General features: G+C 40.2%; 1 protein-coding gene across 6 annotated transcripts; it reads left to right on the forward strand.

Annotated features, from left to right (window-relative positions):
• The first annotated feature begins 850 nt into the window (after positions 1-850).
• mapk15 (mitogen-activated protein kinase 15) lies at positions 851-12,654 on the forward strand. Of its 6 annotated transcripts, none has more exons than XM_046059459.1 (15): positions 851-1,090; positions 1,363-1,530; positions 4,690-4,788; positions 5,110-5,139; positions 5,830-5,920; positions 6,303-6,433; positions 7,221-7,384; positions 7,586-7,725; positions 7,844-7,901; positions 9,856-9,993; positions 10,204-10,309; positions 10,407-10,725; positions 11,154-11,275; positions 11,393-11,545; positions 11,689-12,654. In XM_046059459.1, exons 2-15 carry the CDS (start codon positions 1,441-1,443, stop codon positions 11,881-11,883), a joined length of 1,836 nt encoding a protein of 611 aa, XP_045915415.1. In that variant the 5' UTR covers positions 851-1,090; positions 1,363-1,440; the 3' UTR covers positions 11,884-12,654. The 6 variants fall into 6 exon arrangements, with proteins under 6 accessions (XP_045915415.1, XP_045915411.1, XP_045915413.1 ...); XM_046059455.1 differs by having other exon boundaries at positions 864-1,090; positions 1,381-1,530; positions 11,154-11,278; XM_046059457.1 differs by having other exon boundaries at positions 864-1,086; positions 11,154-11,278.
• Positions 12,655-12,804: the final 150 nt, after the last annotated feature.

Here is a 12,804-nt window from a genome sequence, read left to right on the forward strand (position 1 = left end):
GATTGAATAGATTCTGAACAATACTTTGTTTTGTGTAAATTGACCTCCAATTAATTAAGCCTAAGTAATTCACGCTGGTTTATATAAACAATTTGATAATAGCATATTTCCTGAGCAAGGGTTTAGCAGGAATGGAATTAAAGGCGTGTCCCATATGCCTATCTCTAGGAGAAGTAATGATTTAATAAAATAAAAACCTGGGCTATTAAGTTTTAGGTATGTGTACAGACTGAATGTTCAATACCCAAACCTAATCCTAACTGGCTACATGATTGTGTGTGTTATAATTTGATTAAGCACAGCTACTGGGCACAATGTCAGCAGAAATAAACAAAGATAATATAAGGTCTTAAATATTGTTTTTTTGCACAGTGACAGGGCTATACAAATAACCTGATGAACACAGGACATGTTTTAATTACTTTAGTGGTGATTCCCACTTAAATATGCTATTATAGGGGTAATCCAACAGTTTAGATGGGCAACGTCCTTGCAATTGTTATTTTTTATAAGGCTAATGGAAAAAGAAATGATGCTGCAGTGGCTTATATATTCTTATTTATTCTCTCTTTTAGTTGCTGATGTAGATCATAGTCTAAGAACACCGGTTCCTACATTTCCCATAATGCAATGCAGGTAAATTTAATATTAATGGCTTAGCCAGTGTAGATCACTGACAGTATAAAGGTTGACGCACCGTTTTTGTTCTGGCGCCAGTTTGCTGCAGAACTAAAACAAATAGAACAACGGCTCCTCGTCAAACTGACTCTAAACGAACTCTTAACATTTTGCTGGAGGCCTTGATGAAAAATGAGACCTTTTGTGTCTGTTAATAAAGGAGGTCTCTGCCATCGTCCACAGATAATCTCCTTTACACACCAGATGTCTATGAATGACAGCCTCATGAGTGAGTCTAGTGTTTGTGCTGCGGCTCCTTTAAGAACCAGGCAGCAGCGTATTCGTTACCGGGACGACACAAAACGGACAAACTCTCTGGGTCGTCTGTGAGCAGCAGCAGAAGTGTGGGAGTGTCCAAACTAAGGGCAGTGAACACCTTTACAAGTAACAGATTCAGCACGTTAAATAGTAGGTGTGTGCGGTTTTAAGTCACTACATGGAGTTAAAAACTGCTTCTTCCAACCGTCTGTGATTGACTGAACAGTGACTAACGTGGCGTCTGGCTACAAGTAACGTTAGGGTCGCATGTGGGTGGCCAGATAACTTAAGATACAGAAAGACTCGACTGCTTCTTCCATTAATTTTTTTTACTGTGTTTTTACTGTGTGGAAATTATCATTCATTTTGATTCTGCCACTTATCTTGCAACTGGCTGTTTTAACACCTGTTTTCCGGACTTTCAAGACTGCCGATCTCTTCCAGGAATAATCAAAGGAGTGTGCTGGTGCTTTCTGCACGAGCAGAAGAACGAACTGTTGAAAAATGAGCAAAAAATACGAATCCGCGAACGTGTCTGAGTTGGAGGAACACATTTCTCTCAAGTATGAAATCAAGAAGAGACTTGGAAAAGGGGTGAGTTGCTTTTTGTCTCTTAATTTTATTGGATTTAATAGAAGTGGAGGTTAATTAACCCCGGGCTGTTTAATAATAACACCTCCTTATTGCTCCTCTGACTGGAGTCCCATTTACAAATTTTTTGTGAGTTGCCAAACCCTTTCAATGCAATTTCAGTTTGCAGCCTCTTACAAGTGCACACACCCCTCTTTACATTAACCTCATCTGGGCCTGTGCATTAAGATTTATCACATATTTAAGCCACGCCTGTACTTTAACCTTAAGAGAAATTCATGTAATTCTCCAGATTTAAGGTTCTCAGTGAAAACAAGTGTTGTAAGCAAGGGGTTTATTTACTTTGGCAGGACAAACTCTTTCTTTGCAGATCAGCTGATGTGTGAGGACACTTGTTCCCTAGAGTGCAAATTCTTTTTTGTTTTTCTCTCCACTGGTAGGGTTGCCACATGATTAAAAACACCCTGGTTTCTTTCCGTAGACTGTCTCCAGAGACTCACAAATTGCATTATGCTTGAAATAGGCAGGTGGTTACTGTCACGTAGTGATGTTATTTTGGCTAACTATGTACCTGTGGCCGGCTGTGACTCATGTTACACAGCTGTAGAACCTGTTTACAGTTGCCTGGTGTTTTGTTTTGAAACTTAAATGTAGTTACTCTTCTTCTGGAGTTTGAAAGATGGTAAACAGTCTGTAGCCTACTTAGCACCTTTCTAGTCTTTCCCACCACTCAAAGGGCGTTTACACTACATCACATTCACTCACTGAATCAGAAACTAGACACACATTCATACACTGACATCAGGAGGAAATTGAGGTTCAGTATCTTACCCAAGGATACTTTGACATGCAGGCTGGGGGCAACGGAGGATTGAACCAGACCTTCTGATAAATGGACGACCACTCTACCCCCTGAAACAACAGCCGCTGGGTCACCAGGGCTGTGTGAATCTGATCCACTGCCTCCAATGACAGGGCTACTCTTTGTGTCTCTGCAATAACAGCGTGCTCTGATGTCCTGCCTCACTGCTGCCTCTGTTATGCTTCACTTCACTGCCTACATCACCACCATGACTCTCCCATCACTATAGTCAGGACTATAGCTGCCTACCATTGAACACACAGAGGTCACGTTACCTCTTTTTTTCTAGTAACAGAAGGGCGGTTTATGTTTTATAATTAAATGTTACACATAGTGGGTTTTTAAAAGGGAGATGCCGGCATAGTTAGAACTTTGTGTCCTTAAATTTGAAATGATTTGGGCCAAGAAAAATACATAAGATTATACAGGTGCTGCTCATATAATTAAAATCATCAAAAAGTTGATTTTATTTCAGTAATTCCATTCAAAAAGTGAAAACTTGGATATTATATTCATTACACACAGACTGATATATTTCAAATGTTTTTCATTTAATTGTGATGATTAAAACTGACAGCTAATGAAAATCCCAAATTCAGTATCTCTGAAAATTAGAATATTACTTAAGACCAATACAAAAAAAGGATTTTTAGAAATGTTGGCCAACTGAGAAGTATGAGCATGTACAGCACTCATAACTTAGTTGGGGCTCCTTTTGCCTGAATTACTGCAGCAATGCGGCGTGGCATGGAGTCGATCAGTCTGTGGCACTGCTCAGGTGTTATGAGAGCCCAGGTTGCTCTGATAGTGGCCTTCAGCTCTTCTGCGTTGTTGGGTCTGGCGTATCGCATCTTCCTCTTCACAATACCCCATAGATTTTCTATAGGGTTAAGGGTCAGCTGAGTTTGCTGGCCAATTAAGAACAGGGATACCATGGTCCTTAAAACAGGTACTGGTAGCTTTGACACTGTGTGCAGGTGCCAAGTCCTGTTGGAAATTGAAATCTGCATCTCCATAAAGTTGGTCAGCAGCAGGAAGCATGAAGTGCTCTAAAACTTCCTGGTAGACGGCTGCGTTGACCTTGGACCTTAGAAAACACAGTGGACCAACCACCAGCAGATGACATGGCACCCCAAACCATCACTGACTGTGGAAACTTTACACTGGACTTCAAGCAACGTGGATTCTGTACCTCTCCTCTCTCCCTCCAGACTCTGGGACCTTGATTTCCAAAGGAAATGCAAAATTTACTTTCATCAGAGAACATAACTTTGGACCACTCAGCAGCAGTCCAATCCTTTTTCGTCTTTAGCTCAGGCGAGATGCTTCTGACGCTGTGTCTTGTTCAAGAGTGGCTGACACAAGGAATGCAACAGCTGAAACCCATGTCTTGCATACGTCTGTGCGTGGTGGTTCTTGAAGCACTGACTCCAGCTGCAGTCCACTCTTTGTGAATCTCCCCCACATTTTTGAATGGGTTTTGTTTCATAATCCTCTCCAGGGTGCAGTTATCCCTATTGCTTGTACACTTTTTTTCTACCACATCTTTTCCTTCCCTTCGCCTCTCTATTAATGTGCTTGAACAGCCAGCCTCTTTAGCAATGACCTTTTGTGTCTTGCCCTCCTTGTGCAAGGTGTCAATGGTCGTCTTTTGGACAGCTGTCAAGTCAACAGTCTTTCCCATGATTGTGTAACCTACAGAACTAGACTGAGAGACCATTTAAAGGCCTTTTCAGGTGTTTTGAGTTAATTAGCTGATTAGAGTGTGGCACCAGGTGTCTTCAATATTGAACCTTTTCACAATATTCAAATTTTCTGAGATACTGATTTAGGGGTTTTCATTAGTTGTCAGTTATAATCATCAAAATTAAATGGAATGAACACTTGAAATACTTGTCTGTGTGGAATGAATGTATATATTATACAAGTTTCACTTTTTGAATGGAATTACTGAAATAAATCAACTTTTTGATGATATTTTAATTATATGACCAGCACATGTATGTATGTATGTAGAGAATAGTTTTTAGACCATGATGTAGAGAAATTCTTACATACAACTTTTTTAAATAAAAACATCCAAATTAATAGAACAGTTTGCAGATGAAGGTAGAGGAGCTGCTTGGATTTATGACCTCAATATTTATAAACTCCCACGGCTTGGACCACAGTGTTTCCCCAATTTAGTTTACTATCATTTGTTTTTACCTGGTTGACATCTTGCTGTCAGTGTTTGACCTGGTACAGAATATACCTGCATGGAGAGGAGGTGACCGGATGTTGTGTCTCTTGTATTTCAGGCTTATGGCATTGTATGGAAAGCAGTTGACAGACAGACCGGCGAGATTGTGGCTGTGAAGAAGATCTTTGACGCCTTCAGGAACAGGACAGATGCCCAGGTGTGTGCTTGATGTGTCCAATCTAAGTGACAATGAAGTAAAGTCATCATTTTATCCTGTTTTATTCATATCTTTATATCATATGTAGCGTAATGGATCCTAACCTTTTTGGCATGTGACCACTTAAAAATGTCAACTTGCGACCCACTTTTAACATGATCGAGTCACTCTACATAAATTGGCTCCCTCACCTGTTTCAAAAGAAAGACAGGTTTGGCTAATGATTAAATAGAACAGGAGGCTTGTGTGTGTGCCAAGGTTATGGCTGCATGTTGCTTGCAGAGTTTATATAACTAACTAATATTTTCTTTCCTTTTGCAGCGGACATTCAGGGAGATCATGTTCCTCCAGGTAATAAATACTACTAATTGTGTTTGAGTTAAATAAAGGTCAGCAAACTGTCACACTATCAGTCTCTTAGTTTAAGTCCCAAAGACTGAAAGAATCATAGTCTCATCCCCACTCTCACGTTTGTCTCTTTGTCCAGTCTCTTTCTTAATGTATTAAATGTACACAATATTAGTGATAATTGATCTGTTCATGCTCTATTCATATATAGGGACTGTTGTGTCTGAGGATACTCCACTGATACTGCCACTGTACTTGTACCATGCCCTTCCGACTTTGGCACAGTACAGTTTATTTTTCAGTTACTGTTTTGCTATCACTGTCACTATTTAAAATGTGTGTGTGTGCAGGCAGGTATTGAACACATAGGCTACAGGGCCACACTGATGACAATGTACAGCTGTCCTACTGTTCTCTATATCCTTGTGTAACATATTTTCCACTCTTTATTTGCTGACCTACATTCATAAGACTTTCAGCTGTGCCACTGCCCCCTAATCAGCTGTTCATCTTCCAGTGAAACTCCCGTGTTGTAATCACCGTTACGATTATGCAACCACTGTTGAAACATTCCCTCTTGTTTGCACAACGTAGACACAATATCTGCCAGTTATTACAGGTCAAACGGCAGCCAGAGTGGGTTTTCTGTGTTTGTGTCCGTTCTGCTACTAAAAATCTCTCTTCTGTGTGCAGGAGTTTGGAGATCATCCCAACATTGTCAGACTTCTAAATGTCGTCAGAGCGCAAAACGATAAAGACATTTATCTCATCTTTGAATATATGGGTGAGTGTTGAGACATGGGGAAGTGTGTGTGTGTGTGTGTGTGTGTGTGTGTGTGTGGAAGGGCTTGTGCTTTCCTTGGCTGGCTGCACTGTCTTACTGCTGAGTCCACAGATTGGCCTCCCCTCACTGCAGTCTAATCCATGACTGTACACCAGCATTCCAACACAGACCTCCACTGTTTCCCTCTGGCATTTCATTTTCGTGACAGCGCTTGGTTGAAATCAGAGTGCGTGTGAGATCATTGATGAGCATGTGTTCGGAAAACTTAATGCCAAAATCACGGCTGATGATGAACTTGAGTGTAACTGAGGATGATTTACAATCCAGACGTTGGTAGATGTTACTGTGATATCATGCATGTTTACTTTCTGCTTTGTACCAGATACTGACCTGCATGCAGTGATAAAGAAAGGCACCCTACTGAAGGACATCCACAAACGTTATGTGATGTATCAGCTCCTCAAAGCCATCAAATACCTGCATTCAGGAAATGTTATCCACAGGGACCAAAAGGTATGCCAGGTGGAGAATATTAAGCATTGGTCGTGAAGTAATCACAGGAACAAAATGTGCTCTTATTTTGATTCAGTTCAATTATACTTGTACCTTTACTGTATCACATATTAATGCTTTGCTTTATCTTTGTTTTGTGGTATTTGTAAATATTGTTCAGTGTCACTTTTGGAATATGGGATTTATTTATGCATTTACTTTGTCAATTAATCAATTAATAGTTAGGTCTACTGTATGACATGTTTGAAAATAGTGAAAAAGTCACAATTTCATAAAGCCCATGTTGGACCAACAGTCCAAAACCCAAAGATACTGTATTAATTTCACACTGATAAAAAATCACAGAAAAGTAGAGAATGCTCACAATGAAGAAGCCGTAACAAACAAATGTTTGACATTTTTGCAAGAAAGAATTACTTCAACGATTAATCGAATATCAAAATGTTGATCAACTTTGATAAATTTTTTGTTGATAAACTGTAGTTTCAGCTCGAATGTACAGTTAAAAAGTCATTATGCCCAAACACTGTTTTTATTTAATCACATTTAGTAACACTTGCACAAGTCTGCAGGATAATTGCTGACATGTCCACACAAAATGGCCTCTGACCCTGGAGAATAGAATTTCATCCCTCCTTTTCTCCAATTTTTCTGCTGTTTCACCTCTTTCCACTCCTTGTATAATTTCTGTTTTCATACCTTGCTCCTGACCTCTCTGTAGATGAGTGAAAATCAAACTATTATTGTCCTTGTAAAGAATGTTTCTCTTTGTCTGTGTTTCCCACAGCCATCCAATGTGCTGCTGGACACTGACTGTGTAGTCAAGCTGTGTGATTTCGGCTTGGCCAGATCACTTAACCAGATCCAAGAGGACAGTGGGAATCCAGCACTGACGGAGTACGTGGCGACGCGTTGGTACCGAGCTCCCGAGATCCTGCTGGGATCCACAAGGTATCAGCTGTGATGAGCATCTGTTGTCAGTATATGTGCCACATCTGCTACTTGTGCTGGTTCCTCACAACAGTTGATTTAACAATGATGAAGAAGATAACACGGCATTTACACAGCATTTTAATTCAAAGGACAGAATACTTCTTTGGAAAATCAGGTATGAGTGTACCAGGCTGTAAAAGGAGGACATCTTGTCTACAGGTACACTAAAGGTGTGGACATGTGGAGTCTTGGCTGTATCCTGGGAGAGATGCTGCTGGGGAAAGCCCTGTTCCCTGGGACCTCCACCATCAACCAAATAGAGAAGATCATGAGTGCCATACAACACCCCAGTACAGAAGGTGATTAAATAATTCCAGATTAAATTAATTTAAACCCCTCACATTTTTTCTTTAATTTTCTTTAAGTAATGGACAGCATTCAGTTCCATGAATTAATTAAATGCAATTTAATTTTCAGATATTCTCGCAATCAAGTCTGAATATGGATCTTCTGTCATTCAGAGAATGTTACTGAAGTAAGAAAATAATTTATTTTGTATAATACATCCTACAAAATGTGTAACAATGGTTTCTTTTGAATATGTACATAACAAATATGAAGCTTACGTAAACCACCTTGTTTGGGGTGTGTCGGACATGTGCTACAGAGAACGATGAGCTGTTGGAGTGAGCAGGAAGAGCTAAAGTTATCTTTTTTTTTTTTTTGTGAGGACAGTAAGTATCTGTCTGTACTTTACATTACATGTATTCATTTAGTTGATGCTTTTATCCAAAGCGACTTACAATTGCTATATATGTCAGAGGTCGCACGCCTCTGGAGCAACTATTAAGTGTCTTGCTCAGGGACACATTGGTGTCTCGCAGTGGATGCAAACAGTATTGTTAGTTATGTATGTTTAACTCCTTCTGGTTAAATATTGACAACTCAAATTTGGCCTGATATTATGTATGATTCAACTGTTCTTTGGTATGAAATGAGTCATTGGTGAGAGCTGTTCTTTTTATTGTTGTACCGTAAACCCTCTTCCCTTTACATGAACAGTGTACCAGTAATGTTACCACTCCAGTCATAAACTGTCTGCGACTCACAACGCGACAGCGGATCCACTTGATTACCATCCCAGCATACACTGGTGTGGAATCAGCTTTGTGTTGTTAAATATATAAGTGCTGCTTGAATTGCATTCTAGGCAAGGCAACTTATTTACATTCTTTTGAAGGGATCTTCAAAAGAAAAGAACAGAGCCTGACTCTCTTCCTCTTCCTGCTATATTAAGTCTTTTCTGGATTCAGATCGAGCTCCATGTGATAAACCAAGCCAAGTGATTCAGCAGTGTTTCCCTTATATGCATTCAGGAGCGTCGGTGCGCCACTGCTGAATTGTGACCGCCGCTGCTACAATTTCACACACAATCATTATTATATCAATGCGCTACTAGTTTTCACTCCCACACTTTCTCATGTTGCCTATATACAGATAAATGTCAAAAGCTTTAAAATGAAGACACAAAAAGCAAACATGAACAATCCTTTCTATAATGATTCTGAGGTCATATTAACAGCGTTTTCCTGCCGTTAAGGCTTAGGTGGTGAAAAACATGCTGTGCCATAAATGTAAAATCACTGTGGAGAGCATCATAACCAACCAAATTACTTTCCCCAAATCTAATGGTTGTAGTTCCTCACCAGTAGACTGATCTTTGGGTGTTGTTTATTTATTATCTGTTCTAGCTTTTCCAACTATTTGTTCAGAGATATTGTGAAAATAATGGCCCAATATTATGTGAATTACATATTTTTCATTGGAAAACTTAACATTTTCTTGGGGAGGACCCCCAAACCTCTGGCCATGACTAACACGACCACCACCAAAACATTCCTCTAAAGCTCACAAAAACATATGGGAAAAAAACTATTCTAATGTGTATCGCATGCTCATGGACACAAGAGCAATACTGCTGAGACACGTTGTGTTGGGGTTTTCTAATCAGATATACTAGACACTACGTGCAAAAAAAAACCAACTTTTTGCTTCACCTCCGGTGCTACAACTCCATCCTAGGGGAAACACTGGATTCAGGCAGCATTGCTTGGGGCTGGACTACATGGTCACAAATAAAATAGGTTTGGGGGTGTGGAGTTTGAGAAATGAGCTTACCAGACCTCTATAGCTCCCTCTCCCTCCCATCTCTGCTTGGGGCTTGCGGCTCGAGGCTACATTACAACAGCTTGTAGCATAACACCCAAATCCCCAACCAAACTGTTGGTGGTAAAATTGCATTGTGGGTAATATAGGAGCCAGGTTTTTGACAAGGAAGACAAATGTGTGGAATAAAAAAGAAAATATCTCTGATTCTGATGCATTGATATTGATCCTTTTTTAAAAACTGTATCTTGAGTCCATTATAGCAGTACAATGCTAAATGGCTGGAGTACTCTTTGAAATATTGCTCTTCCTTCCTTCACCAGACCACAGGTGCCTTTGGAGGATCTTCTCCAGCCATCTGTGCCTCCTGATGCTCTGGACCTGTTGAGAGGTTTGCTGGTTTTCAACCCAGACAAGCGGCTGACTGCTGAGCAAGCCCTCCAGCACGCATATGTAGCCAGGTATTAAGGATCAAGATTTCAGATTGATTCATGGATCAGTAGCTGTGGTCAGGTTTTCCTCACAGCAAAATTATTATAGAGATGTCTATTTTTTTTTATCCTCTGCTTTTTTGTTTGAGATTTGAGAGCTCAGTATTTGTATGATTATGTCACTGTTACTGCCATAAAGTGCTATCATGTATCAAAAATTGTGTTTTTTTGTCCCTGGAGGTTTCATAGTCCAGCCAAGGAGCCAGCTCTTAACTATGATGTAGTGCTGCCAGTGGACGATGATGTACAATTATCTGTAGTTCAGTACCGCAACAAACTTTATGAGGTATAAAACAAGTCATAAATGCTCCGAAGGCAACATTACATTTGCATATTGTCTGATAACACTGATTAAACCTAATGTTCCCCTTCTTTACCTGCAGATGATGCTGGAGAGGCGAACTAATCAGGGGATGCTAAGGCTGATCCAGCCAAAGGGTGGAGGCGGTGGCAGTGGCAGGGAGAAGCCCAATGTGAAGGATAAAGTAGAGAAGTGCCCAGTGACCGTGAATGGCAGTGGGGATTGTGACCATGAGGGGAAAACGCAACATGAAAAGACTGATGAGACAAACCACGTGCCTTCACCTACGGGTGTCACCAACCCTGGGCCTGTGAATGCGTCAACCTCGCCTGCTGTGGAGAATCCAGTACCTACCCCTGGTTTGGGAAAACTCACATATAACCCCATCACACATGCCCCAAGTATGTCTGACTTTATCTGTACAGGTTCCACACCTATCGAACATCAGTACTTTATTGGTACTGACCAAAATATGTTTGTAGTACAGAGTGGTAAAAACTGAAAGTTCTGTAAGATGTCTGTTTAGATTTGTAATCTTATTTAAATACGCTATGTAAGATAGCTCCTGATATAAATGAAAGTTGTTGACGTATTTTAGTCAGTGAAAGTTCTTCAATGATTTCCTGTGTTTAGATATTTAACATTTGACTTTCTTTGGTGTGAAAGAAAGTGGTGTTCACAGTGAAATCTAATACATCTGCATATGTTTTACATACATACATACATACATACATACATACATACATACATACATACATACATACATTACACATGTACACATACACATTCCTTCAAGTAGAGAACACAAACTCTTCTTCTCCTCATTCAGATGGTTTTGTTCGAAGTCCCGCTGGTCCTACTCATTCCTACCACTCCACTGCAGCCAGCAAGAGACTTGTGGAACAGACTGGCAATGGAACAACATCACCAACAGAGGGCACCAAAGCTAATGTAGTAAGCAGCAGACATCAGTCCACTTACTGTTCAGTTTCATTTTCTCTTTCTGATAATCTTGTTTTGTTTCATTTTTACACCCTTTTTTCACCCTCTTATCCCTGCCCTCACTAGTCCATGGACCAGATTCTCCAGCGTGGCCGATCAGCCCCTATGACCCATAACCGTTCTTTCTCCTTGACCCTAAACCAAACCCAGAACAACCCTTTGGTTCGTAAAGATGAGCCATCCCTGTCCTCTGGGCTATGCGTCACATCTGCACGCCTGGTCAGTACACCGCACCACATGACATGTAAAATATGACTCAATGCCAGGATGCAATTTTAGGCTATTTATAGGTTTGATTAAATATTGATGTAAACATAGAATGCTTAATGGCCGCCATGTCACTTTCTGTTCTTCCCATGCAGAACCAGCGTTCGAATTCTCAGGTTCGTGAGGCTCGGCCACCGCCAAGGTTCAGCAAGAAAGTATTTCAGAGTAACTGTAATGTGGCAGCTGCAGGCGACCCTCGAGCCAAACTGGGAAGCTATACCCAGGCCTATGGTACCATCAACAAGACTGACCTGGACAATCTGCTTCGACGCCACCCATACAATCAGTAACTGCTGTCATGTCAGTGGTTACATAGGGGCCAGGTGGCATGTGTGTTTGAACTTACAACAAAGTTTGCCTGGTACCAAGATGTTAGGCAGATGGCAAACTGAAAGAGAACTTGTAAAAAGAAACTATAAAGATTGTCATGTCAGACACTTCTTGTATACTGTAGATTGTACCCATTGTCCTCACAAACAGTGTGACTTCACATTACATTTATCAAATTGTACTAGCCATTCATGAAAATATGTATTTGTTTAGTTTCTTCCACAAGTTTCACTCAACAGCGTTTTTCACAAGGCTGGATTACCAGCCGGCCAAAGAGGTCTAGAGATTTTAAGGGGGCCCTGTAGGCTAATGTTAGGTGTGTCAATAAGTTTGTGGTGGTCATTTACTAATTTCTTTGGGAATATTCACCACTTTGACAAATTGTCAGCTGAAATGTTGATTTGTCTGCATGTCCATCTGTAGAGTGACCATTTGTCAACTTTCATATGCTAAATATTCTTAAATACGTTTGTGTTTTAACTCCGTATCACAAACAGGGTGCCCACAATACTTTTTGCCCCAGCCATCTACAGGGTTAAACCAGCCAGGATTTTTCATGTTGATCTACGTAGCTAATGACCTATGGGCATAGTGGTTTATGTAAATAAACCCAGTTGGTTTGAGATGGTAACAGAATAACTGTAAAATATGCAAATAGTTGTTTGAATTGATTATATGCAACAAATAATTATTTTTCATGTGAATAAAGCAGTAGTAACTTGTTCCTCTGATGTGTACAGAAACGAAAGACTATTTCCTGAACACAGTTATAATGTTTAACAGACATGGATGACTGTGGCAGCAAACCACCATAAAGTTTAATAATAAAATGGAAATACTCAGATCCTTTGCCTTTGTAAACATACTAAAACAACTATGTG

The sequence above is a fragment of the Micropterus dolomieu genome, linkage group LG09, assembly GCF_021292245.1.
Source record: "Micropterus dolomieu isolate WLL.071019.BEF.003 ecotype Adirondacks linkage group LG09, ASM2129224v1, whole genome shotgun sequence".
NCBI classification, from domain to species: domain Eukaryota; kingdom Metazoa; phylum Chordata; class Actinopteri; order Centrarchiformes; family Centrarchidae; genus Micropterus; species Micropterus dolomieu.